Source organism: Typopeltis vanoorti, chromosome 10 (assembly GCF_054136105.1).
Source record: "Typopeltis vanoorti isolate ZY-2024b chromosome 10, IOZ_Tvanoo_1.0, whole genome shotgun sequence".
In the NCBI taxonomy this organism is placed as follows: domain Eukaryota; kingdom Metazoa; phylum Arthropoda; class Arachnida; order Uropygi; family Thelyphonidae; genus Typopeltis; species Typopeltis vanoorti.
Genome location: NC_143558.1, coordinates 24,695,589 through 24,720,000, shown reverse-complemented (window position 1 = coordinate 24,720,000; position 24,412 = coordinate 24,695,589). Strand labels below are relative to the sequence as shown.

At 35.8% G+C, this 24,412-nt stretch overlaps 1 protein-coding gene across 2 annotated transcripts in view; it reads left to right on the top strand.

Moving 5' to 3' along the window:
• Nucleotides 1-24,412, top strand: part of Gnpat (dihydroxyacetone phosphate acyltransferase) — a 172,028-nt gene that overhangs the window by 109,790 nt on the left and 37,826 nt on the right. For both annotated transcript variants that reach the window (XM_090399390.1, XM_090399389.1), the window contains exons 9-11: nt 634-903; nt 4,955-5,034; nt 14,933-15,073. In XM_090399390.1, the coding sequence (XP_090255516.1) occupies nt 634-903; nt 4,955-5,034; nt 14,933-15,073 (491 nt within the window). The remainder of the gene's footprint in view (nt 1-633; nt 904-4,954; nt 5,035-14,932; nt 15,074-24,412) is intronic.

Below are 24,412 nucleotides of genomic sequence, written 5' to 3'. Positions count from 1 at the left end.
CCAATCTTAGATAGATTTTGAAATCACTCTAAAGGTAATGTGGATTTCTTGAATGTTAGAGTCTGTCAGATTTTATTGCAACATTTCTGATGAATCTTGAATGTACAGAATGTTGAGTTATGATCAATAGGGAGAGAAAAGCAAATTTAATAGCTTGAGGTCTTGTTCATAAAAGGAGTTTGTGGAACCAAAAGTGCAAGTCTAATTTAACATTGTCTTGTTGGTATTTAATTTTTAAGAATTTAATTTTTAATTTTAAGAATTATCTGAGAAGACAAAATGTATTTGTAGATGGAAAATTAATGATGAACAAGTTTTTTTATAACAAGAAGCTCTAAGAAGGAAAGGCAGCCCTTTTTATTTTTACCTCCATGTTAGGAGTAAAGATATAGTGGAAAATAAAGTAATTACCTAAATCAAACACCAGTTGAATCTGTATCTTGTCCTTAATTTACATATCCATTCTTATTTATATTTGAATTTTTGATAATTGGTTGTTGCATATCTGATACTAGATTCTGATATAATCGTCAAATAATGTAGAAATAATAGAAAAAAAATTGTTCTTTAAAAATTTAATCACATGAATTTCATAAAAGTATCTGAAAAATGCAAACATTTCTATTTTTGCAGATGATCTTACCTCTAGTGTCTACTCAGCCATTGAGTTACATTCAAACATCATTGAGATTTCTGCAGATGGATTTGTTGCACCTAAAGAATGCGAACTAGAGAAGAAAAGATCTACTCAGATTCCTTTTAGGTTAAGTGCAGAAACATTGAGACATTCACTACCTCAAATGTATCTTTATCACTACGAGAATCAGGTTCTTCAGTTGTTAGTACATTTTGCCATGATAGCTCTAGCAATGTTTGAGAATGGTATTGTTTTAGAAAAACAAGGTAATATTGTCATTTATTATTTATCTTTTTAATATAATTAGTGTTTTGATCAATTTATCAGATATGTTTATAACAGAATGGAATGTTTTTATTTATCTTTTTAATATAATTAATGTTTTGATCAATTTATCAGATATGTTTGAATGTAACATATCTGATAAATTGATCAAAACACTAATTATATTATTATTAAAAAATGTGAGATATTTGTTAACACACGAAAGCAAGAGCAGATTTAGGGACTCAGTCTAGACCAGTATTTCCCAAACTTTTGGTATATGCATTCCCCTTTTTAAAATTTCATTCACACCATTGTGTGCCCTTCTTTCCTTCTCAGGTAAAGTCAGTTTGGAAAATTTATATTTCATTCAGCACAGATAATTATAAAAGTTATTTTTTTTAATATTTGCATTATAGTAAATTACAAATATGTGAAACAATTTATTAAATTATTAAATACATTTTTTATTTACATGAATCCAGTATACATACAGGAGAAACAAAAATTATAAAATTTAAATTTTCAATAATAAAAAAAAAGTATAATGAGATGCATGAAATTTAGCAGAGTTGCAACCCAGTGGTTTGAACTGTTTTGATTATTATTGTATGCGCACTTCCATGCAGTCCAAAGACTCGTTGCAGGAGATCTAAACTGTCCACAGAATCTGCTCTGTCATACCTCTCATTGAACCCATTAACAGACAAAACATTCACAACTGATTCAGGCAACCCATTCCATTCATTCACAACTCTAAAAGAAAAATCTAGTCCTCAGATCCCTTACTAACCATACTTTACTCAATATTCATTGATGACCTCTTGTTTTTCCCTTCTAACCAAGTGCTGAAGCATTTCCTCAGCATCAATTCTATAAAACCCTTTAAGTAACTTAAATGTTTCTATGATATAAATTAACAATGCCAAGAAATTATATTTTTGATTTCATCCATTCAAGTAAAGCAAACAAAGTTTGCATGTGAAATAACTTCACGACTGGGCTACTTGTATATAGAGGCTAATGATTTCGCATCAATTGCCTTAGTATCCATAATGCAAGGCACATATACTTATGGACAAGTATAATGCTATGCATTATGGGAAGGGCCACTGGTTTCAACCTTTATTGAAGTCTCATCAGTGGGAGCCAGACCCAGAATGATACCAAGGTTGAAGTAATATTTGTCTGTAAGGATATGTGCTTTGCATTATGGGATACTAAGGCAATTGATGTGAAGTTATTAGCCTCTATATGCATTATACATATAGAGGCTATATTACATTACACATTATACATATATACAAACTTTGTTTACTTACACTTGGATAAAGGATGAAACCAAGAATATAATTTCTTGACATCTTTAACTTATAGTATAACCAAGTGAAACACTCTGTTTCTATCATATCCTCTCTTTTCTTTTTTTGCCTATCAATAAATTTGCAATCCACACACCCTCAATTTATTCTCATAGGAAACATTCCATAGACCACTCACAATCTGGGTCAATTGCCTCTGGATCCTCTCCACCATTTCCTCATCTCACAAGAAATCCAGGAGACCAGATCTGAGCCCAGTAATCCAGATATGGACATACATCAGGCCTTATAAAGAGGAACAACTTTCTTATCTATACTGGTTAGTGTGTTCTTCAATAGGCAAGTAATCTTATGAGCTACGTTAGTAACCTTAGCAATGTTTCCTCTAAGCTTCAACTCTGTCTACCACCACCACCCCCCCCTAAATCCCTAGCTTCATTTATTTCCTGGAGCATAGGTCCATCAATGTGGTATACTACTTGTAATAGATTTATCCATAACTTGACATTTTTCCACATTAAACCGACACCCATTCTCTTTTCCCATACTGACAGCCTATTTTAAATCATCTTGTTTCAGCATGTTCAGTAAACAAAGCTCTCTCTCTCGACACCTAATACTAAAACCCTATCATCTTTGATTCCTTTTACAGTACACTTTCCTCTATTTCCAAGCTTATTCAATAGCCTCCAGAACATTTTGCCACCTTCCTGATATTTATTTTTTATATTCTTACCAAAGTCTTCCCACAACTTTTGTTTAGTTACTTTTACACACAATTAACTCTTACATTTTTCTCTTTATTCTTTTAGAGCATCTGCCGACTTATTTGCTAGGAACTTTTGGTATGCTTTTTTCTTTTCCAGGACTGCTTTCTTTCACTTCTTGTATCTACCATAGTGTTCTCATTTTTTTTTATCCTTGCTGACAACTTCACCACATACCTCCTTATTTGAATCAATGTCTTCTCCGGAGTTTGCCACTGAGACCCCAAGGTTTGGGTCTTGTTTTCAAACTCAGACCATAAGTCTGCACAACCTGCATATTGATTTGTTTGCTATCAATGTCCTCCCAATTTGCCTTTAACATTAGAATGCAGAAGACTTACTCTTCACTTTCTCGCTCTTCATTTTTGCTTTGTCGAACAACTTCACATCCTCCATCATCGAATACTTCTATCCTCTCAGATCATTAGTACCAACCAAGACAATTAGTTCTTCTGCCAGGGAAACATGATTTTGTTACTTTCATTAAGTACTCCTCTAAGCATAGTCTTCATGCATAAATTTTCTCATTGCCTTGTTTTTCTCATTTGTTTACATGAACTTGATTCTTCCTTTGTCTTCCTTGCTCTACTAATCTCTTGCTGCTTGTGCAACTTTTTAATTTTGCACTTTGTTCTGTGAAGGATAACAAGCATCGACACTTTGACCTTATTTAGGTCAGTTTTGTTCTCCTGTATTTCCACCGCTGCATGTTCAATATTAATTCTGACATTAACATTTTCCATTCTAGTATCAATACTGTCTACTTGACTAACATTTGTTTCGTTCTTGCCATCTAACTGGCACTCACTCTCAAAACACTTAATACACATTCGCTCACCAGTTTCACTCTCCTTCCATAAATCCTTTAACTTTCGCAATGAATACATCTTGCACATATACAAAATCTTGTCATTGTTGGGTGATTTAAATTTACATCTTTGCTGCCATTGTTCTACCATGTGTTGGCACCATGCCGACATTATCTGATTTGAAAAAAAATACAAGATTTACTTACCAACTAAATAACTGTCAATCACACACTCATATAAAACTTTCTATTATCTCAACCACTTGAATGCAGAGTTTGTCTTCTCCTGAAGCAATTTGTCATTTATAGCCAGTGCCCATAACTTGTCATCAGTCACTTGTAACTACTGGATTACGTGTAGTACTGATTTTACCCATTGGGTGGTGTTTGCCGTCTCCAGTTAATGGTGTTAATATTCCACTATCACTTAATTTAGAATTCTCCTGCATTTTATTTCCAACCACTGTGTATCTTATTTCGTTACATTGAATCTTTCAGCTTTGTTTTTTTGAGTAGATTATAAAAATTAAAGTCAATCACTGCAAGTCCATTGTCTGAAATTCACTCTGGTATTACAAACTGTCTTTCTGTTGTGAAAGGACACAGTTTGAAGTCAGAATCTATTTGTTATCTAGAACAAGTAGATTTGATGTGTCATAAATATGGATAAACTAAACATGTCATGAAATCAACATGTTTCATCATCTACCAGTTATTAATGCTGTTTTGATAGCTGCTATTCCAGGTTTTTAAGGAGGCATCTGAGGTGATCTCATCTTATTTTAATTTATGTAGGAATACTGGTTTGAAAATGCATATATTTTGAAGACTATCATCCAAAGATGTGGTGGGCTGGAATTTGATTATACCAAACTGTAGACCATTCTCAGTGGCAACAAAATCTTGTGATTGGAAATACCAAAGTGCATAACAAGAGGAATGTATAAATGTTCCTCTCATATTTTTGTGTTTTAGTTGGTGTCATATGAAAATAGTGAAGTCTTTTCCCAGAATGTTTTTCATGACATGAGTATTTATGTTCTTTAAATGATAATATGGATTTAACTCTAGAATGTTTTAATGATTGTATATGTATACAATCAGCATATTGGATTATTGAAATATGTTGTAATAATTTCTGTAATATTTAATTTAGATGCTGTTTTCTGCAAGTATAAAGTTCTGAGAAGGTTATTACAAAGGGAGTTTGTATTTGAAAGAGAAAAAGAAGAGGAGGTAAGTAGTTAATCTGTTCAATGGTTAATTATTTTTGATACTGTAAGTCTCCTGTGTAATACAGTGTTTTTTTTTTTTTTTTTTTCACATAGTTATTTAATTGGTATCTTTTTGCATTTTCTTGTGTCAATATTTGTATTTCTGAACAGTATTATTATTAATAACATTTTCTATAACTGAAAACTTGGTCATAAGGAAGTATAAATTGCACTTTATTATAGCCTGACCAATATTGATAGTATCCCTCCTGCTGTTCTGACAACTGTGCTCCAGAGTTAATCTTATGTTATCCTTTATCTTGTTATATTTTTCTGCTTTTACTGTTATCAGTTGAATAGCAAAAATGGGCTTTGTTGATTAGAACTTGGCTCATATTAAGTGTATATACAAAAGGAAAATGAATGCCTTCTAAGTGTCAGTGTTTGTAGTCCTTACATTATTCTTTGCGGGATAATGAAGAAACTTATCGGTGTTCAACTTCTGCTTAATCAATAATCGCCATATAGATTTTACTACAGCCAGCTATTCAACAAGGACTTGTCTGTGTTAGCCATCCCTAGATAAATTAAATGAAAATGTTTCAAAAACTCGGGCTGTTGTTCTTGATACCTCTCAGTTCTAGAACAATCTGTTGAGCAAAAGGAGACTGTGCCACATCATAATCTTTGTATGATGTTCTCTTTTTTTTTATATCCAGGTGCCTCTTCAGTTGCTCACTGTGTGATCAAATGCATAGTTTTTATTGTAGCTCTTTCTCTCTCTGGTAATAATTCAGTTACCTTCTACAGTATACTAAATTATGTATTTCTTTGGATACCTTTTCTATCATGATGCAGTTGAATGAGTAACTGAAGGATCGGTTTCCAGACTGATGGATTGTGAGTGCAGGTCCTGTCATATAGTCACCTTGGTAACCAGATTCAATCTCTCCAGATTTCTTTTTATGGGAATAAACATAGGAGTAGTTGAATTGCATTATAGAAAATTGCTGTTTTCAGTTCCATGATACTGAACATACTAGTGAAAGATGAAGTGCCATCATCTTTTTCCTTCAACTGGAGAGCACATGTGAAGATCTACTGAAAACCATACATATATTTGATGAATTTCTCTATCTGCAAGTGAAAACTTCTTACCTCTGTCTTGGTTTATGAAATATACTCTTATTGGTAGTTATTATAATCTTCTAGATAGATACTCTGTAATCTAGCTTCTACTGGGCCTTTTTCTCTCTCGCATAGATCATTATATATTATTTAGAATATCATATCACCTTAGAATTGTGTTCATGCAGTTTCCTTTAATAGTTTTTGTTTTTTTATAGCTGATGTCATCCATTTTCATCTCTTCAGAGAGACTAAAATTGTTCCAGCAGCTGATTTGTCATAGGTGTGTTTTTGATTTTTAAAAAAAAATCACCTTGAAATATTTCTTCTATGAGAATTTCCTCAAAATCTGCAAAAAAATTATAAGCAGCTGACTTTGAAGCCCAAAAATTGTCTTGATTGGTGGGTGTACTAAGTATTGCTGAAAACAAAATAATTTGTTTTCTCCATTTTTCAAAAGGCTGTCTAGGCTGAACAGATGAAATAGCAAACTGCAATCAATTTAGCTTTATAGCCACTTATTGAGAATCTCTCTCTCTCATAAAAATTTCAGATTTTTATTTGTCCCCCCAACCCACACAATTTTTTGCAGGGCTTCTGTTTTTAATTTTTTTGCACAATTTGAAGGAGTTTTTTCATAGAAGGAAACACTTTGATCAAGGTAATTTGGGTCATACATATTCCACTACATGTATAAGTGAAACACAAAAAAAAGTATACTTGCAGGGGAAAGTACAACATAGGGGAAAAAGAGCACTTGGAACACTTATAATAGGTGACTGTCATCTTAGAAAAATTAGTTTGTCTAAAAATGCAAATTACAGAAGAAAAAAAAAAAGTACGTGCCTCGAATATTAAAATGACAGTAAAAAAATTGGAAGTTGTACAATCTGGAAATAAACTGTGATTAATTTTCAAATCCTTCAAAATTGTAAAAATTCTGGATCTGTTGAATAAAAATGGCCATAATTATATATAGGATGCCGAAAGAAATCTAAAACAAAATTCTTCCATCTAAAAGATAAGGTGATATAATAACATCAAAATTTATGCATCTTCACCCCTCACTGATGATTGTACTTAGAATGAGCTATAGATGTCAAGCTAATTTTGCTTTCACAGCAGGTTATAAATGGGCACAAGACCTATTATGGCATATAATTTTTCAAGCTTTTCTATTTCCTGCCCTCCAGCATTTGGGATTAGTTTTATTCAGAAGTTGAATGCACCGTCTGTGGTTTGGTGCTTCTACATGCAGCTTGTTAGAAATTAAATTCTCTCATTCTCTCTCACCCAACACAAATCAGTGGTGCAAAGAGTATGTACAGTGGGACATACTCTTTGCACCACTGTATGCAGTGGGAAGCTTGGAAAACTGTATTATGGATCAATGAATCGCACTACATCCTTTACAAACAGATGGATGGGTGTGGGTTTGGTGGATGCCCAGTGAATGTCTTTTACCAGAATGTGTAACCCCAACTATGAAATTTGGAGGTGATGGTATGGTCTTGTTTTTCCTGGCTGAATGTCTCTTACCCAGAGTGTGTAACCCCATCTATGAAATTTGGAGGTGATGGTATGGTCTTGTTTTTCCTGGCTTGGCCTCTGACCTTTGTTTGTGGTGCCATAAACATTGAATTCCAAGAGGTATCTGAACGTTCTAGACAGTGCAGTGCTTCCTACTTTGTGGCATTTCTGTAGAACCGAGCATTCTCTTTCAGCAAGACAAAGTATTGCTGCAGTCATCACAGCAAAAGGGGGACTTCATAATAAGAAGTTGCCCTTCTTGCCTGAGCCTTATATCGCTTATTGGCATGCTGATCACCTTTTCTTTATGTGCAACTCCTGCTTAGTGAAGCTATTCATCCATCTAACTCTTACCTGATTTATATCCTTTTGGCTCTCGGTGTACATTCAGATATTACTTGCTTCAAAAACCCCTTGACTACCTCCAATGCATGACCAACATCTCTCTCCTAAAATTCTTATGCCGTTGCCCTGCTGAAAGCTGACTCCTCAGCTTGTCATAATCACCTGCTTTGTAATTCCACATATATCCCTTCTTAATAGAAAATTTTGCATGTCTGGCAATCTTCTTGGTCAAGACTACGTGATAACTTTCTCCTAGTGGAGGAAACATAGCTATGTTGGTGAGTGTTAAGTTCTCTATGTAATGATCAGATCCAGCACTCTTGAACCCCATGTTACCTTCATTACATGTTGTCTCTGGTAATTTTCTCTCAGCAGCTGTATAAATTCCATTTCCTTCCAAGTCTGTGATCTTTCCTCCTCTCAATCTATGTCTCCATATTGAAATCTCCCATAATAATTATTCAACCTGTTAATTCGCGAGTGCATGTCATCTACATTTTCCTGGATTATAGCAGCAACCAATTACATATTTAGTCCTGTTGGTTTTTTCTTACACTAGATAGCTTTAAATAAACTGTCCTCTGAATCCCTGTTACTGTGCTGTCCTTCTACTCTTTTTGGCTTTAATTCCTCTGCTATTATTGACAAAATCCCCCTCCGCTCCCCTATCCTATTCCTTCTGTCCTCTCTATAGGCATTATATCTCTAGCATTATATTCCTCTGACTATATCATCCTCAGTTAACCATGTCTCACTAATGCATATAATTTGGCCAAGTTGTGCTAACCAATGCCCAAAACTCTAAACCTTATTAATATATTAGTATACATTAACGACCACTAGGTAGCAAAGAAAAAGTTGTGTTCGTTGAAATTGCTGTGAAAAGATATGCATTAATTTTGAAATTGTGTGTGGTATTAGTGATAGTTTTTTAAATATTGTTGTATGATAATTGCAATCAGCAGGCAGTGTTCAGTGTAGTTATAATTTTGTATTTATTATATTGTTTGTTTTTTGTGTGCAGTATTAGTGATAGTTTTTTGTGTGTGGTATTAGTGATAGTTTTTTAAATATTGTTGTATGATAATTGCAATCAGCAGGCAGTGTTCAGTGTAGTTATAATTTTGTATTTATTATATTGTTTGTTTTTTGTGTGCAGATTTAATATGAGTGAAATAGCGGTGAACATAAGATGGTGCGAAAGACGAGTGTAAGTGGCATAGAGTTTTAGAAAATGGTGAGATGCCGTGAGTGCAGTATGTATTCTTGGGAAGAGATCAAGGATATTTTTATGGGGAGGAAAAATAATAAGAGAGATGAAAGAATTTGCATGTGTACGAAGTGCAGCATACTTATGGATTATGAGATATTGTTGAACATAAGCGGTAGCAGACAAAAGATCTTGGATGTAGCTACAGGAGTAAGTGAAGTTGATGGTATGGCTGAATGCTTGAGTGGTAACGGTATGACAGCAGGCAAAAGTGGCAATGAGTTAGCAACGTTGATTGGTAAAACAGCATGCGTAGATGGCAGTAAATTAGCATTATGAGTGGTAAGACAGTGGACATGTAAGGTAGTGAAAATGTGATTTGCATAAATGGCACTGAAAAACCAATTCAAGATATGAAAGCAGAGTTGGCAAAGATGAGGAAAGCGATTAAACATATGAGGAATGAACTGAAGAGAATTACTGATTTGCATGGGAATGTGAGGAAGAATGGGACAAAAAATTTGAAAGAAATATCAAATGATTTGAGAGTGGCAATGTATGCAGATTCGATGATAAGAGGTGTGGTGAATGAAAAGATGCATAAAGTATGTTTTTTCCAGGAGGTCGATTGAGCAGGGTGGTTGAAGCATTAGATAAGATGAGCAAAAGAGTTGATAGTGGTAGTTGCCACAAATGATCTGACTGGTGACGAGAAGAATGTTAGGATGGATATTATGAGGCTGTTAAGGAGAGTGAAAAGATAACAGTGTAGTCAGTGTGTTGCCCAGGTATGATGATGATGAGTTGAGAAGCTGAGCAAAGATTTTGAATGGTATGCTAGCAGAGTTGTATCAGGAGAAAGGAGTTAATTTATGAATGTGTGGGATGAGTTTGAGGGGTGGATAGAGCTGTATAAAAGAGATGGACTACATTTGAATGGATTTGTGTGTCAATTAGAGAAATTGTTGCTGCAAGAGAGAATGATTGAAGTGATGTAAGACCTGAGGAAGCAAGAGGTGTTGTAGAAGAGGAGGAGTAAAGTAGGCAAGATTGTGAAAGGAGAGGAGAGTGGCATGATTGGAAAGAATAAGCGAGAAGGAACAAAGAGTGGACAGGGAAATGGGGAAGGTCAGGGTGGATAGGGAGGCACTGTGAAAACTGTAGATGATGGTTTCAGGAGTAGATGTGTGAGTGCAAGAAAGGATTAAGACAGTCAAGGATATGGGGGTGATATTTAGGTCTGGGGAGGGATGTAGTATCAGTGATGATAGACAAGAATGGATAGGGGAGAGTGTAGAGGAGCAATGTCCGAGAAGTGGCGGTTAGTGGGATATTATAGAAAAAGAAATGAGCTAGTGTGTATGTTTTAAAAATGCTAGAAGTATTCAAAACAAGGAGAATGAAACTGTAGCCTTGATAGAGTTCATTTGCCCAAAAAAGTGTTGGTATAAGTGAGACATAGTTGAATGAGGATGACATTCTGACAGGAATAAAGATGGAGGGATGTGTAGTCTTTCACAAAGACAGATAAAGCAAAAAGGATGGAGGAGTGTTATTGATGATGGCAGGGGAGTCAAAACCACTATCAGCAAATACTGCCAGTGGTTTTGAAGCAGTATGGTGTGAAGTGTGGTGGATGGGATGAAATATTTAGTAGGGTGTTGCTATAGACCTGATAATGTGGAAGGCAGTGAGAAGAAAATGTTTAGACAGATTGGTCTGGCTAATAAGAATAGGGTGATCATTATGGACAATTTCAATTATGATAATATAGACTGGATTGAAGAGACAGCATCAGGAACCAAAGAGAATGCATTTCTTGAATTTTAAGGGATAGCTACCTTAAGTACACGTGGATTGAGGGTCTTAAATTTGATTATCTCATCAGAAGATGTTGTAAATGAAGTGATCACTTGGGATGGTGGCCAGCCATATCATAATTTTGTGAGAAAGAGTTATATGTGGAACTATAAGGCAGGTGGTTATGGCAAACTCAGGAGGCAGCTTGCATTGATATCATGGAATGAGGAATTTCATGGGAAGGAAATCAGTGCTGCTTGGTCTCTACTCCAGAATTATCTGGCAGAGGCAATGACTAAGTATATTCCAAAGGTCAGGAGATTAAATAAGGTAGGTGTAAAATGGATGACTGAAGTGGTGAAGCGTGCAATCTGGAAGAAAAAGGCATTATGGAGGCGCCACAAGATAAGTGGAGATAGTCGGTTACATGAGGAGTACAAAAACAAGCAAGGAAAGTGACTCACCTAGTAATGGTAGCAAAAGTGTGCTATGAGCAGCAGTTAGCAAATGATGCTAAAAGAAATCCTAAGGAGTTTTTTTTTTTCGATTTGTGGCCAGTAGAAGAAAGAATGATTATGGGAGGATGATGTTGGTCATTGATGATGGGAGAATGATACCACAGAGGAGGATATTGTAGAGGTGTTATATGAGCAGTTTATTAAAGAATTCCATCCTTGTGATTGTAACATAATGCAGAACTTGAGAGCAGTGGGAATGGGGAGGAACCACTGATGGTGAGTGAGCAGGAGGTGAGGAATTGAGTAAACTTAATGTCAAAAAGGGCATAGGACTTGATTATGTCACCATGTGCCTTTAGAGAATGTTCCAGGGAGTTAACAACTTTACCGTACATTTCAACATAAGTCTTGGATTAGCCCGGGTCCCAAAGGAATGGAAAGATAGCAAAATTGTTCTGCTTCATAAAGGTGATAAGACCAAGGCTTCGAATTATAGACCAATCTGCTTATCTGGAATTGTGGTCAAAGTGCTGGAGAATCTAGTGAAGATAAGGATTCAGAACTGACTGGACAGCAGTAGAATTTTCTTTAATGGACAGCAGTAGAATTTTCTTTAATGGACAGCAGTAGAATTCTCTTCGGACAGCAGTAGAATTCTCTTCGGACAGCATGAGTTTGCTAAAGGAAGAACATGTTTTAGCAATCTGCTTGCTTATTATAGCAAGGTAACAAATACATTGGACAAGTGGGATGCATATATAGTAATATGTGTAGATTTTGCAAAGGCTTTTTTGATAGATTTTCACATGGCAAACTAATAGTTAAATTGGAACAGATGAGGTTGGATAGTAGATTAGTGCATTAGATTGGAGATTGGCTCTCTGATAGATATGAACAGGTTGCATATGGGGGAGTGATGGGGAGAAAATGGCATGCCCCAGGAGTCTGTTTTGGGATCATTGTTTTTTAATTGGAATGGACTTAAATGTACCTGGTGATATATAACAGCTGTTGGCAGATGATGCAAAGTTGGGGAGAGTTATGAGAGGTAGAGTAGATGTTGGCTTTGCAAGAGGACGTAAATAGACTATCTGAATGGGCAAGTGCGTGGGGATGTTAGTTTACTGTTACAAAGTGTAAGGTTTTAAAATTTGGGAACCAAAGATGGGATGCAGAGTATAGGATTGGTGGGGATATTTTGGAGGAGATGAAGGATTTGGGGGGGGGGGTTGGATAGAGACTTGAAATTTCGTGGATATTTTGCTAAAATTGTGAGAACGACACAGCAGATTATGGGAATGATGTGGAGAACACTGACATGCAGAAGTAAGGATGTTTTGGTTCCATTGTACAAGACTTTGATCAGGCTGCATATAGATTACTGTGCACATATTTGGTTCCAGGTTTTCCAAAGGATGAGATGTTGGAGAGGATCCAGAGATGATTGACTAAGTTGTATTTGGTCTTTGGAATGTGGAATATGAGGACAGATTGAGAGAATGGAAATTACAGAGCCTAGTGGATAAAAGGAAGAGAAGAGACATGATTGAGACATAAGTTGGTAAAGAGTAATTATCAGATTAGCATGGATGAGATTTTTCATAGAATATTGCCAGCCTGGTTGACCGAGTGGTTAGCATATTTACATGCCCAAGGTGGGATTCGAATCCCACCTTGGGCATGGATGGATGTTTGTTTGTGAAAATACTGGTGGTGGTCGGCAGTAGATGGCGTTGGTGTAGATGATGAAGGTAGTTGCAACTGGTAGAGTGGTGGAGATGGAGAGTTGTAGAGTAGGTACCCTCCCTCGATGAGTCTTTGGACTCCCTGGAGATGTTATGTAATAATAATATATGGAGATGGGGGGAGAATGAGAGGCCATCCTTGGAAGCTGTATAAGGTGGGTGTGAGCAAGGGAGGTGAGGAGTAAATTTTTTGCATAGTTAGTGGTGGGTGATTGCCATGCATTGCCTGAGAGTGTGGTGAGCACATGGATAGTGCATGTGAAAGGTGGACCTCTTGCAATGAGTCTTTTGACTCCATAGAAGTCTATTGATAATAATAATAAACTGCAATACATTGTTCATCTCACAACTTCCCTTATGTCTTGTGTTACTTTGCCCAGTAAACTTGACCTGGGGGTGCTACATTTTGCATTATGCATAAACTTTCACTGAACAACATTTTTTCAAGACTTCTGTTGTTCACTACTTGTTGGAGCATAAATATCATTATAATAACATACTTTCTTTTCATAGTTACATTAAATTTTGCACAGGTATTCTGTCGGAGTCCATTTTGTAAGCAATTTTTTTTACTTTTTTCATATATCATCAAAGCCTTCCTTTCCCTGTGTGTGCCATTTTCTTCATAAAAGTCTCATTTCAGAGCACATATATTGATTTTAAAGTTATTCATTTCCTTTGCTGTTATATAAGCCCTTCCTGTTTCATATATTGTTCTAATAACACCAGGCAATTTTTATTATACTTTTCTGAGAGAGAGAGAGAGAGAGAGAGAGAATATGTAACTGCCAGTCATTGGCCATGTGGATAGCATCTCTGCTCACTGAAAGGCTATAGTTCTTGAAGTCCACTGTGACATGGTTGTTTGTGAAAGGCTAAAGTGATAGAAGTTTTTCTTCACTTCACCATGTGAGACTGCCACCCTGCTTATTGGAGGCCTGAAGTGGTTTGAAACAATTTCATGTTGGTCTCCAGAACAGGGTTCCCAGATTATCATACCATTAGGCTACTGATGTATTAAATATGCTGTAGGTTGTCAAGTTCAGTGTGAAGAATTGACAAAATTATTGGGAGCATGATGTTAATAACCTCTTGTCATCTTTGTATCCATCTTTTAATTGGTTCTGATTTTTTTTTTATGCACATTGTTTTCATAATCATAATGTTTAGTTTTATCCCTTCATCATCCCTCCTTTTCACCTGGCTTGGAACCAGTGATCAGTCACAGTAGTATATATATACAAGCTATTGTAATTGCATAGACAGCATTTTTTTTTTTTTTTAATGCCAATCTCTACTCACAAAAGGTTGGAAACTACATATTTTAGATGTGCACATGCTAAGGTTTAGGCAATCCAGTAAAATTTGCTCTTAGAGAAAAAGCAGAACATATGTCTTCAATAAACAGGTTATTAGTCTATAGCAGCCAGTGAAAATCGTCTACTATCATGCATTCATAAACATTCATGTCCATTGTGGAATTCACCTTCACAGTCTGTCTGTCTGGAGAGCTGAGACTAGCCACGACCAGCAATTTACTTGATTTGCAAGAAAAATTTAACAACCCACCTCTACTTCAGGAATTCTATTATGAAAATCTGCCTTTTGATGGTTTTAATTTTTTCTAACTCTTAATTAGTTTATTTCTTTTATATTTCATAATAAACATTTAAAATTTTTATTTGTTGATGTTTTTTCTTTTAGGACTTCAGCCATACATTACAAGGATTAGTTGATGAAGGTATAGTGAATGTGAGAGAAGGCAATATTGTGAGAGTCAAAAGTGGTGCTGGAAAATTGGATTTTCTCTCTAAATTATTAGATCATTTTCTCTTTTGTTATGAGGTAAACTGCCTGATTTACTAGTACATTCATTTTTCATTATAATTGTTAAATGAAATATTGATGTATTTTTTATAGTACATATACTTCTTTCCTCCTTGAAATGGAATGTGTGGTGCACATATTCAGTATTCTATTCAGCATCTTCAGAGCACACTAAGTTTGTTACAGTAGCGAGACAACCACAGTCTGTTATAACAATGGGATTAGTTTGAGCAATTGTAGCATGCAACACAAAGAATAAAGTCCTAAAGGCACCATCTAAATTTGAAAAAAAAAAAAAACGAGAGAGAGAGAGAAGGCAGGTATTAATTTGGTCTTAGGATGACCGTCTCCCAAATCTTTGGTAGATTTATACAATCATACTTGTTGAGGTTCAGAGTGTGTTTCAAGGCTTCTGTTGATTCCAGGAACAATTTCTCTGACTTGTAAAAGCTTCTGTGCAGCACTTTTGTTTTTTTTTTCCAATCAATCCTGTGTGGTTTATCCAAAGCATGGTCTGCTAGACCTGACTTGCCATAGCAAAAGTGCCGGATATATTTTTTGTGTTCACTGAGGCGAATGTCCACAGTTCTTCCTGTCTCTCCATAGTAGGCTCGATGACATGAACATGGCACTTCATAGACTCCTTAATATGATAAAGGAGAGAATCTGTCCTTAGGTGATGGCTATTTAAATGCACTAAAAATCTATTCAATGTGTATAGGCATGTGGCCAAATAGCAAACACATCATCAGTATAGTGTAGTCAGAGAGTAGGTTTAAGAGTGGCTGTATTGATAGATAGCTTTTCCAGATGTTCAATGTAGAAATTGGCTGGTGGGAGAAAAAGGGGGGGGGGGATCCCTTAGTTGTCCCATCTAATTGTTTGTGTATTTTCCCTTTCCATGTAAAATAACCTGTTTGTACTGTGAATTTAAATAGTTGGAAATTTAAATATCAGAGGGAAATTGTGAATTTAGTAAATTAAGGGTTTCAGTTAATAGTACATTCACGAATAGTGAGGTGATATCAAAACTCACCATTAAGTCTGAACTTTAAGGTGTGGTTTTCTAAAATACTTTTTAGGTGAGTAGTTTTTAACAAAAGAGGGAGAAAAGTGGCTAGTAGTTTGGCTAAATCTTTAGCAGGTTTATATGTAGGACTGTTTATACTATCTACAATAGGGCGTAAAGGTGTACCTTGTTTGTGAATTTTTAGAGCTCCATCTATCCTGGTTGTTTTAACGTGGAAGGGCTTGAGTTTGTTGACTGTTTCTTCAGGCCAGGAAGTGACTTTGTTCAATAATTTGCACACCTTATTCTTTTGTGAGTTGATGGGTTCCCGATCTATAATTTGGTATGCTGAGTCATCTTGGAGAAGTGCATGCATTTTGCTTTCATATTCTGTTGTATCCTTCACCACAGTTGTTTCCTTTGTCTGCTTTGGTTATGGTAATGTGGTTATTATTGTGTAGCTCTTTTAGTGCCATGATTTCTTTATGTGGGACATTATTTTGGGGCGGCTTAGAATACATTTTTAGTGCATTTAAATAACCAGAACCCAAAAATCTACTTTACAATGGAACTAGAAACCAATGACTGTGTGCCCTTCCTGGACACACTAGTTGCACATCTTCCAGAAGGTTCCTTTTCATTCTCGGTTTATAGAAAACCCACACATAAGGCGAAATATTCACACAGACAATCACACCATCACCCATCTCAACAATTAGATAGTCCGCTAGTGGGCTACACTCTGCGTGGTGTTTGCTGAGAGCTCCCGAAAAGATAAGTATTATTTTGAGAATAAATTGGCAATATCGATTTAATCTTGCCGTGGTATTGTTTGTTTTTGGTAGCTTGGTGTGTCTGTGATTTTTGATGTGATTTCCGCTTTAATTAAACTAGTAGTTTAAAGATAAGATTGATAGCATAGCACATGGCGGCAATGCGACGAAAAACAATGGCGACCAAGAATTCACATCTTTGTTCAAAAACTTTAATGTAAGGGAATTCGTTTAGTGTGACGTGTGGTATGTATGCATTCTCAAAAGAGGCTGGAGTTTGGATAGATAATGACAGTGGTGGGAGACTGTGCTGAAAGTGAGGAATTGAAGTGTGGGTCAGGTCATGAGATAGTTGTTGTAGAAGAAAGCCAGAATGTGAGAGAAAATAGTGGTTTGACAGTAAATTGTGATGTTGTACAAGATAGCAATGAGAGCAGTGATGAATGAGAGAGTGGAAGTAATTATACAGAGAGAGAAAACTGTTTGAATGATGAAAAAAATGAGAAATTAGCTGTAATGAGTGAGATCATACGGTTACACAGAGTAATACATAGGGCGAAGCGGCAGTTGGAGAGACTGCAAAACTCTTTCCAGAGCGCCTCGGCAAACAGAAATAAGCTAGTGTATGAATGGAATAAGCGTATGATTGGGAGTGTTTCAGAAATGAAGGAAAGAGCGTTGTACGGTGACTCATTAGTAAGAAGTGTCATAGATGAGGGGTTTAACTAAATCGTACTTACCGGGTGCGAAAATTAAGGATGTAAGTGAGAGTATTAGAGCGCAGATGCAGAGGGTGAAAGAAATGATAGCTGTAGCAGGAACGAATGATTTGAAAGGAGATAAATTTGATATGAGAGAGGACGTGAAGGAAGTATTAGAGGTAGCGAAAGAAAAGAGTGACAAAGTTAGGATAGTGAGTTTGTTGCCGCGGTATGACAGAGAAGAGTTTAGAAGGAGGGCCATAATCGCAAATGACTATCTGCAGGTTATGCAGATGGTGTGGTGAGGAGTTTGTGGATGTGTGGAGTGAGTTTGATGGGCGAAAGGATTTGTACAAGATGGATGGCTTACATTTGAATGGATTTGGTGTACGAAAACTGGAAAAAGTGTTGCTGAGTGAAGTGAGAGTGGATGTGCAAAATCAGGGAAACTAGAACTATTAAGGAGGGGAGGAAGTGGGTATGCAGACATCAGTGAGGCAGTTGAGTGTAAGAATGTTTATAATGTGCCCGAGCCAGTACGAAGAACGAGAAATCAGAATGGGATAGTTAGTATAACGCATCAAGATAGGGGTGGGAAAAATGGACCTCTGCATTTCATGTATACTAATGCCAGGAGTATTAGGAACAAGAAGGAAGAATTTTTGGCCTTGGTTGGCTCTTTCTGGCCACAGGTTATTGGCATTAGTGAAACATGGCTGACAGAAGATGATATAGTTAGTGGGATAGAATGTGTAGGGTATAGTGTGTTCAGGAGGGACAGAGAGAATAAAATGGGGAAAGAGTGTTATTGATGATAGCTGATGAACTACAACCAAGGAGAATAGAAGTTGTATTGCAGGATAGTGAAAAGAGCTCATTTGAGGCTATTTGGTGTGAGGTTGAGACTAAAGGAACAAAATGTGCAGTTGGGTGCTGCTGTAGACCAGGTGATGGAATAGATGGTGGAGATAGTATGCATAGGCAAATTGATGAAATGAGTGGAAGGAGGGTAATTATTATGGGAACACCAACTACGCACCGTATTTAAACTTCATGCGAAATTTGCAACTCTCATCCTTTCACCTAAAGACAGATTCTCTCCTTTATCACATCCAGGAGTGTATGAAGTGCCATGTTCATGTCATCGAGCCTACTATGGACAGACAGGAAGAACTGTGGGATATCCGCCTCAATGAACACAAAAAATATATCTGGCACTTTTGCTATGGCAAGTCAGGTTAAGATCAAATTAATACCTCCTTCTCTCCCATTTTTTTTTTGAACTGAGAGGCCTGCTTCACCATTATGGTGAAGCAGGCCTCTCAGATCATGCACTCAACACCTTACATCAAATCAACTGGAAAAGATCCCGCTCTTTACACCATACAAAAACCTGGTATGAAAGGAAATTTAAGGAAGTCTACGAAATCCTGATAAACCACTCAAATATCAACAACAAAGATGGCATGAAAATTCTAAGGATCTGGATGGCACACATTCAGCCTACCTAATATATAAGATCCAGCATAAGTCAGGTCTCTAGACAATCTTCAGCTAGTATTAGAAACCATTCCATACCAACTGGCTGGAATGTACATGTATAATCATGATGTTAATATGTGTATATTGATAGATACATAGACTTGTTGTTGCACCCAGTGTATTTCTACAACCAACAGATAACACTAATAATAGGACTCTAGCGTTGATGTATAATTTTTTTTCAACAGAGGTCAGGCCAACAATTGTTGTAGCAGTTGATCAGTAACTTTAACAAACCAGTTTGATTGTAGTGCAGCTTGTTTTCTGTGTATAGTGTGTACACTCCAGAAGATGACCTTGACATAAAGGTCGAAACGTCGAATGTAGATTTTAGTTATACTAAACTAAAGTTTTTATTCAAACAAGGTAGTTGTCTCCATAATTTTCAAAAATGAAATAATGTTCTATTTGTCATTTCAAAAATCTTGTTGTTACACCACTGTATAAATATCGAATTTTAACAAGCAAGTCTACGTACGCGGCTGACCACAGCAATCGAAGGCTAGCCATTAGCAATTTTCAAGTCATAAGAAAGTGTGGTGTTTTCTTTATAATTAATAAAAAAATAATAATAATAAAGAATTTATAAAAATAATGTCGAACCCTTCAACCAGTATGAGTAAAAAATGATTAATTGAAGAAGAACATTGTAGTTTTAAAGAAAAATGGGAGTTACAATATTTTGTATTCAGGGATAAAAAATTATGCCTGATATGTAGAAACTCTATTACAGTTTGCAAAGAATATAATATTAAAAGGCATTATGATACAAATCATAAAGAAAACTATGACAAATATGTTGCAAAACTTCATGAAGATAAATTGTCAGAATTAAAGTTGACACTTCAAAATCAACCAAGTGCATTTACCAAACCTATAGAAGATGATAGAACTACGGTAAAAACCAGTTATTTGTTATCCCATTTAATTGCAAGCAAGTCGAATCCATTCACTGAAGGAGAATTTATTCGCGAATGTATTATTAAAGCAGTTGAAGTGTTGTGTCCTGATCAATTAAAGAAATTTAAAAATATAAGCTTATCTCGAAATACCATTGCTAGCAGAATTGATGATATAGCCGGGAACTTAAGGAATCAACTAAAATCAATAATTCCAACATTTGAGACCTATTCCCTTGCAATTGACGAAAGTACAGATGTACGGGATATCGCTCAGCTGGCTGTTTTTATTCGTGGATGTGATATGAACTTAAAAGTAAGTGAAGAACTTCTAGAAATTATTCCTATGCACGATACAACCACTGGAGTTGATCATTTTGATGCCCTTATGGAAGTTTTGAATGAATACAATTTACTGTTAAAAAAGCTAGTTTGTCTTGCAACTGATGGTGCTTCTGCCATGACTGGTGTTGTTAAAGGAGTTGTTACAAATTTAAAAGAAAAATGCAAAGAACAAGGTAATAACAATTTTCAAGCTTAATCATTGCCAATTTAGTAACTTTCTAGAAGATATAGAAAGTGAATATAGCGATCTATCTTATTATACAGAAATTAGATGGCTTTCCAGTCATAAAGTTTTAAAGCGATTCTTCGAATTGCTGGACGAAATTACCATTTTTTTTATAATCAAAGAAATGTCAAATTATGAATGCAAAATATTAAAAAATGATCAATGGATAAAGACCTGGCTTTTTCAGTTGACATTACAAGTCACTTTAGCCAACTTAATCTTAAGATACAAGGCAATCACCAAGTAGTTACCATATGATTTGACAATATTAACATTTTCAAACAGAAATTATTACTTTGGCAAAAACAAATTCAAAAAGAAAATTTATTCTATTTTGAATGTTGTCAATCATTATTACAAAAATCACCGAAATCGAAAATTTCAGAATATGCCAATTAAATTAAGTTATTAGAAAATGACTTTGAAAGAAGATTTTATCAGTTTCACCTATTTATTTCTCCTCTATTGATTGATGTTGAAACTGTTGATGACAGTTTACATTTGGAATTAATCGAAATTCAGTGTGATTCTGTATTGAGAGAAAAATATGTGGATGTTGGAATTCCAAAGTTCTATAATTATTTACAGTCGATCGATACCCCCAATGTGTTATGTGCATTTAGGCATATTTTATCTATGTTCGGAAGCACATATTTATGCGAACAACTATTTTCGACTTTAAAGAACAATAAAACTGCGGAAAGATCAAGATTAACAGGCCAGCATGGTCTGTTAATCTTGATCTCAATCGATATTGAAAATAACTACAGCTCAACAAATTCAACCAAATTTTGAGGATTTTGTTAATGAAAAACGTCAAGTTTCTTCAAAAAAATTATATGTATAATTTTATTTAAATTTTATATTTTATATGTAATTTTGTAACATGGTTGTATTTTGTACTGATAAACTCATCATCAAATTCCTGACATGTATACCCTCAACGGGTGTACAGGATATGATAGTATTACATGAAAAATTTACATCATTACTAACTTCCTATTTACAATTTTCCTCCAAATCAGTCTGTTACTTGTCAAGACTCCAACATTCTCAGATCTTGTATTTCTATCATCTAAGGCACTTTGTACCGTATCAATCCACCTATATCTTGGTCTTCCTCTGAGTCGTTTTCCTGCCAACCTGGCAGAGAACAATTGTTTTGCTAATCTTTCCTCGCTCATTCTGTTTAAGTGACTATACCACCTGAAATTAGCTCTGCTAACACATTCCTGGATGCTGACAATGTCAAGTTCGTTCCTAATATTATCGTTTTTAATATGATATTGCCATTGATGCCATCTGTTCACTCTTCTAATCTTTCTCAGGACTCTCATATCTGTGGCCTCTAGTCTTTGGTCAAGTATTTTACTTCTGACCCAGCTCTCAGATCCATATGCTTTCTTCTTTTCCTTCACTGCCTCTTTAACTTCCTGTGTCCACCATGGAGTTCTAATTTTTCTATCCTTGCAGACAACTTCACCACATGCCTCTCTAGCTGAATCGATCAGGGTTTTCTTCAAGGCTTGCTACTGAATCTCCAAGGTTTGGTTCCTGTTCTCAAACTCTTTCATTTTTTCTTCAATAATCTTTGTGTATTTTAGTCTACAGTTCACATCTGAGAGCTGCTCAACTTTTATTCGCTTTAAAACTTTCTTACATGTCATTCTTTTCCATATGAAATTCAATTTTATCATGCTCAAGACTAAATAGTGATCACTTCCAATTTCAAATCCTCTGTACACTGGTGTCCTGCACCAGGGAGAAAACATCACTATCAACAATAACATAGTCAATGAGACTTTTCTTATTCCTTGCCTCTTCTCTCCATATGAATTTGTGCACATTTTTATGTTGGAACATGGTGTTAGTAATAACCAGTCCATGTCCTGAGCAGAAATCCAACAGGTATTTGCCATTATGATTAGCTTTGCTCTTTTCTCCAAATTTTCCCAAAATATTTTCATATGTCTGACAATCATTTCCTACTCTATTTAGATCCCCAACAAGGACCAACTTTTCCTTTTTCATTGTCAGTTGCTTTCTCTAAAGCATCGAAAAATTCCTCCACTTCTACCTTAGTAGAACCTTCTGTGGGACCATAGGCACAAATAAGTCTCATTGTCCAATTCCCTATTCTGATGTTTGCCCACATCACTCTACTTGAAACTGCCTGCCATTCAAGAAGATCAGCCTTGCATTTTGTGTTGAATACTATGGCTACTCCTTTTTTTCCCTGATTGTCATTGCCTGAATATAACATTTTGTATTTATTGCTCAGAAAGATTTTGCCAATTTTTGTCTTTTGTTTCAGTCACCCCATTATGTCGATCTGGTACTTATCTATTTCCTCAGCTAGCTCCATTTCTTTGCCATTCAGGCTTCTTATGTTGATAGTACTGATCTTTAACTCTGGTGATGTTGAATTGAGGTATGTTTTCAGATTTGTTCCAGTAGCTGACTTTTCGCTGTTCGCCCTGGTTCTCTGGCGAAAACAACAGGGCGTTGTTTAACCGGGCGATGCCCCAGCTGGAATGAAATTTTGTCATGTTGTACCATCATTTTGTATTTTGGTTTAACCAATAAGAATACAATTTGGTCGGCTAAATCCCAAATTGGCAGCCCATCCTCGTTCGTTCAGTATCCAGGTAGATTCCCAACAGGGTGCACCACGAGAAGGAGGGGATTGGACATTAAGTCAGAACCGTTGGTCAGTTCTCCACATTCCTTTAAAGGCTATGTGGAGGTCTCCTCTCAGTTATGCAGCTTTGACCCTTAAGCATCCGACTTATATACTCTAATGTTAATATTAAAAAATCTGTTTCCTCTTTCTTTTGAGATTTTTTTTCTGTTTTGGCTCGCGACTTGATGTATAATTCTTAATTTCGGCCTTGGAGGTAAATTAGTTTGATATCCCTGGTGTAGACTAAGCTAGGCTGTCACCTTGCACAAGTCGTGTATATAGTGAACCATCATCAGAATGATTTGTTGCAAGTTATGAATTTGAGAAATTTGTTGATGATGCCTTACCCTCTCCAACAAATTATCCAACTAATAAAGCAGCAGTATCTTTGAAGAATTATTCTTGCTCTATGTTTTTAGTCAATTTACTGGTAAGTGCAAAGAATCACAGCACACTCATATTTTATTATTTATTACAGCACAGTTACTGTATATAGTATTATAGAGTAAAATTAGTTAAAAGGTTACAAAACAGACATGCTCATTTTGGTATTCAGACATATTAGTTGTTTATGTATCCCTATGGTTCATGTAGTGATTTCTGACTTCCAACTTTTTTTCTACTTAAGTGGGGTTGTTACCCTGTCATAAGCCAAGGACTGACTATAATTGCACTGCATAACTCATCCGTGAAGAGTTTGACTCCATGTAGATTTATTAATAATAGTTATATGACCACCTTTCTAGATATACATTATAAGACCACCTTTTACATGGATAGCAGCCTGTACCTAATTTGTTTGATTTCACTAGATGCCTTGTGTCAGTGTGGTTCTTTAACTTGTTGTCTGCAAAGCATCCCACAGTCTCAGGAGGAAAATGCAATATCTGTCTCATTGACAACATCCTATTAACATTCGTTAATAGGATGTTGTCAACATCCTATTAAGATCCAGGGCTGGCCCAGTGACATTGCTTGTTATAGGTGCTAGGAGTTAATTAATGCTAGGAATATCAGAAACAAAGGGATAGAATTTGTTGCCTTAGTCAATATGTTGCGACCTCAGAATTGTAGGTATTAATGAATCCTGGCTTTCAGAATCAGACCTACTAACTGGTATCGAGTGTCAATGGTACATACAGTATTTTTAGGAAGGATAGGAGGGGAGGGAGTGTGCTG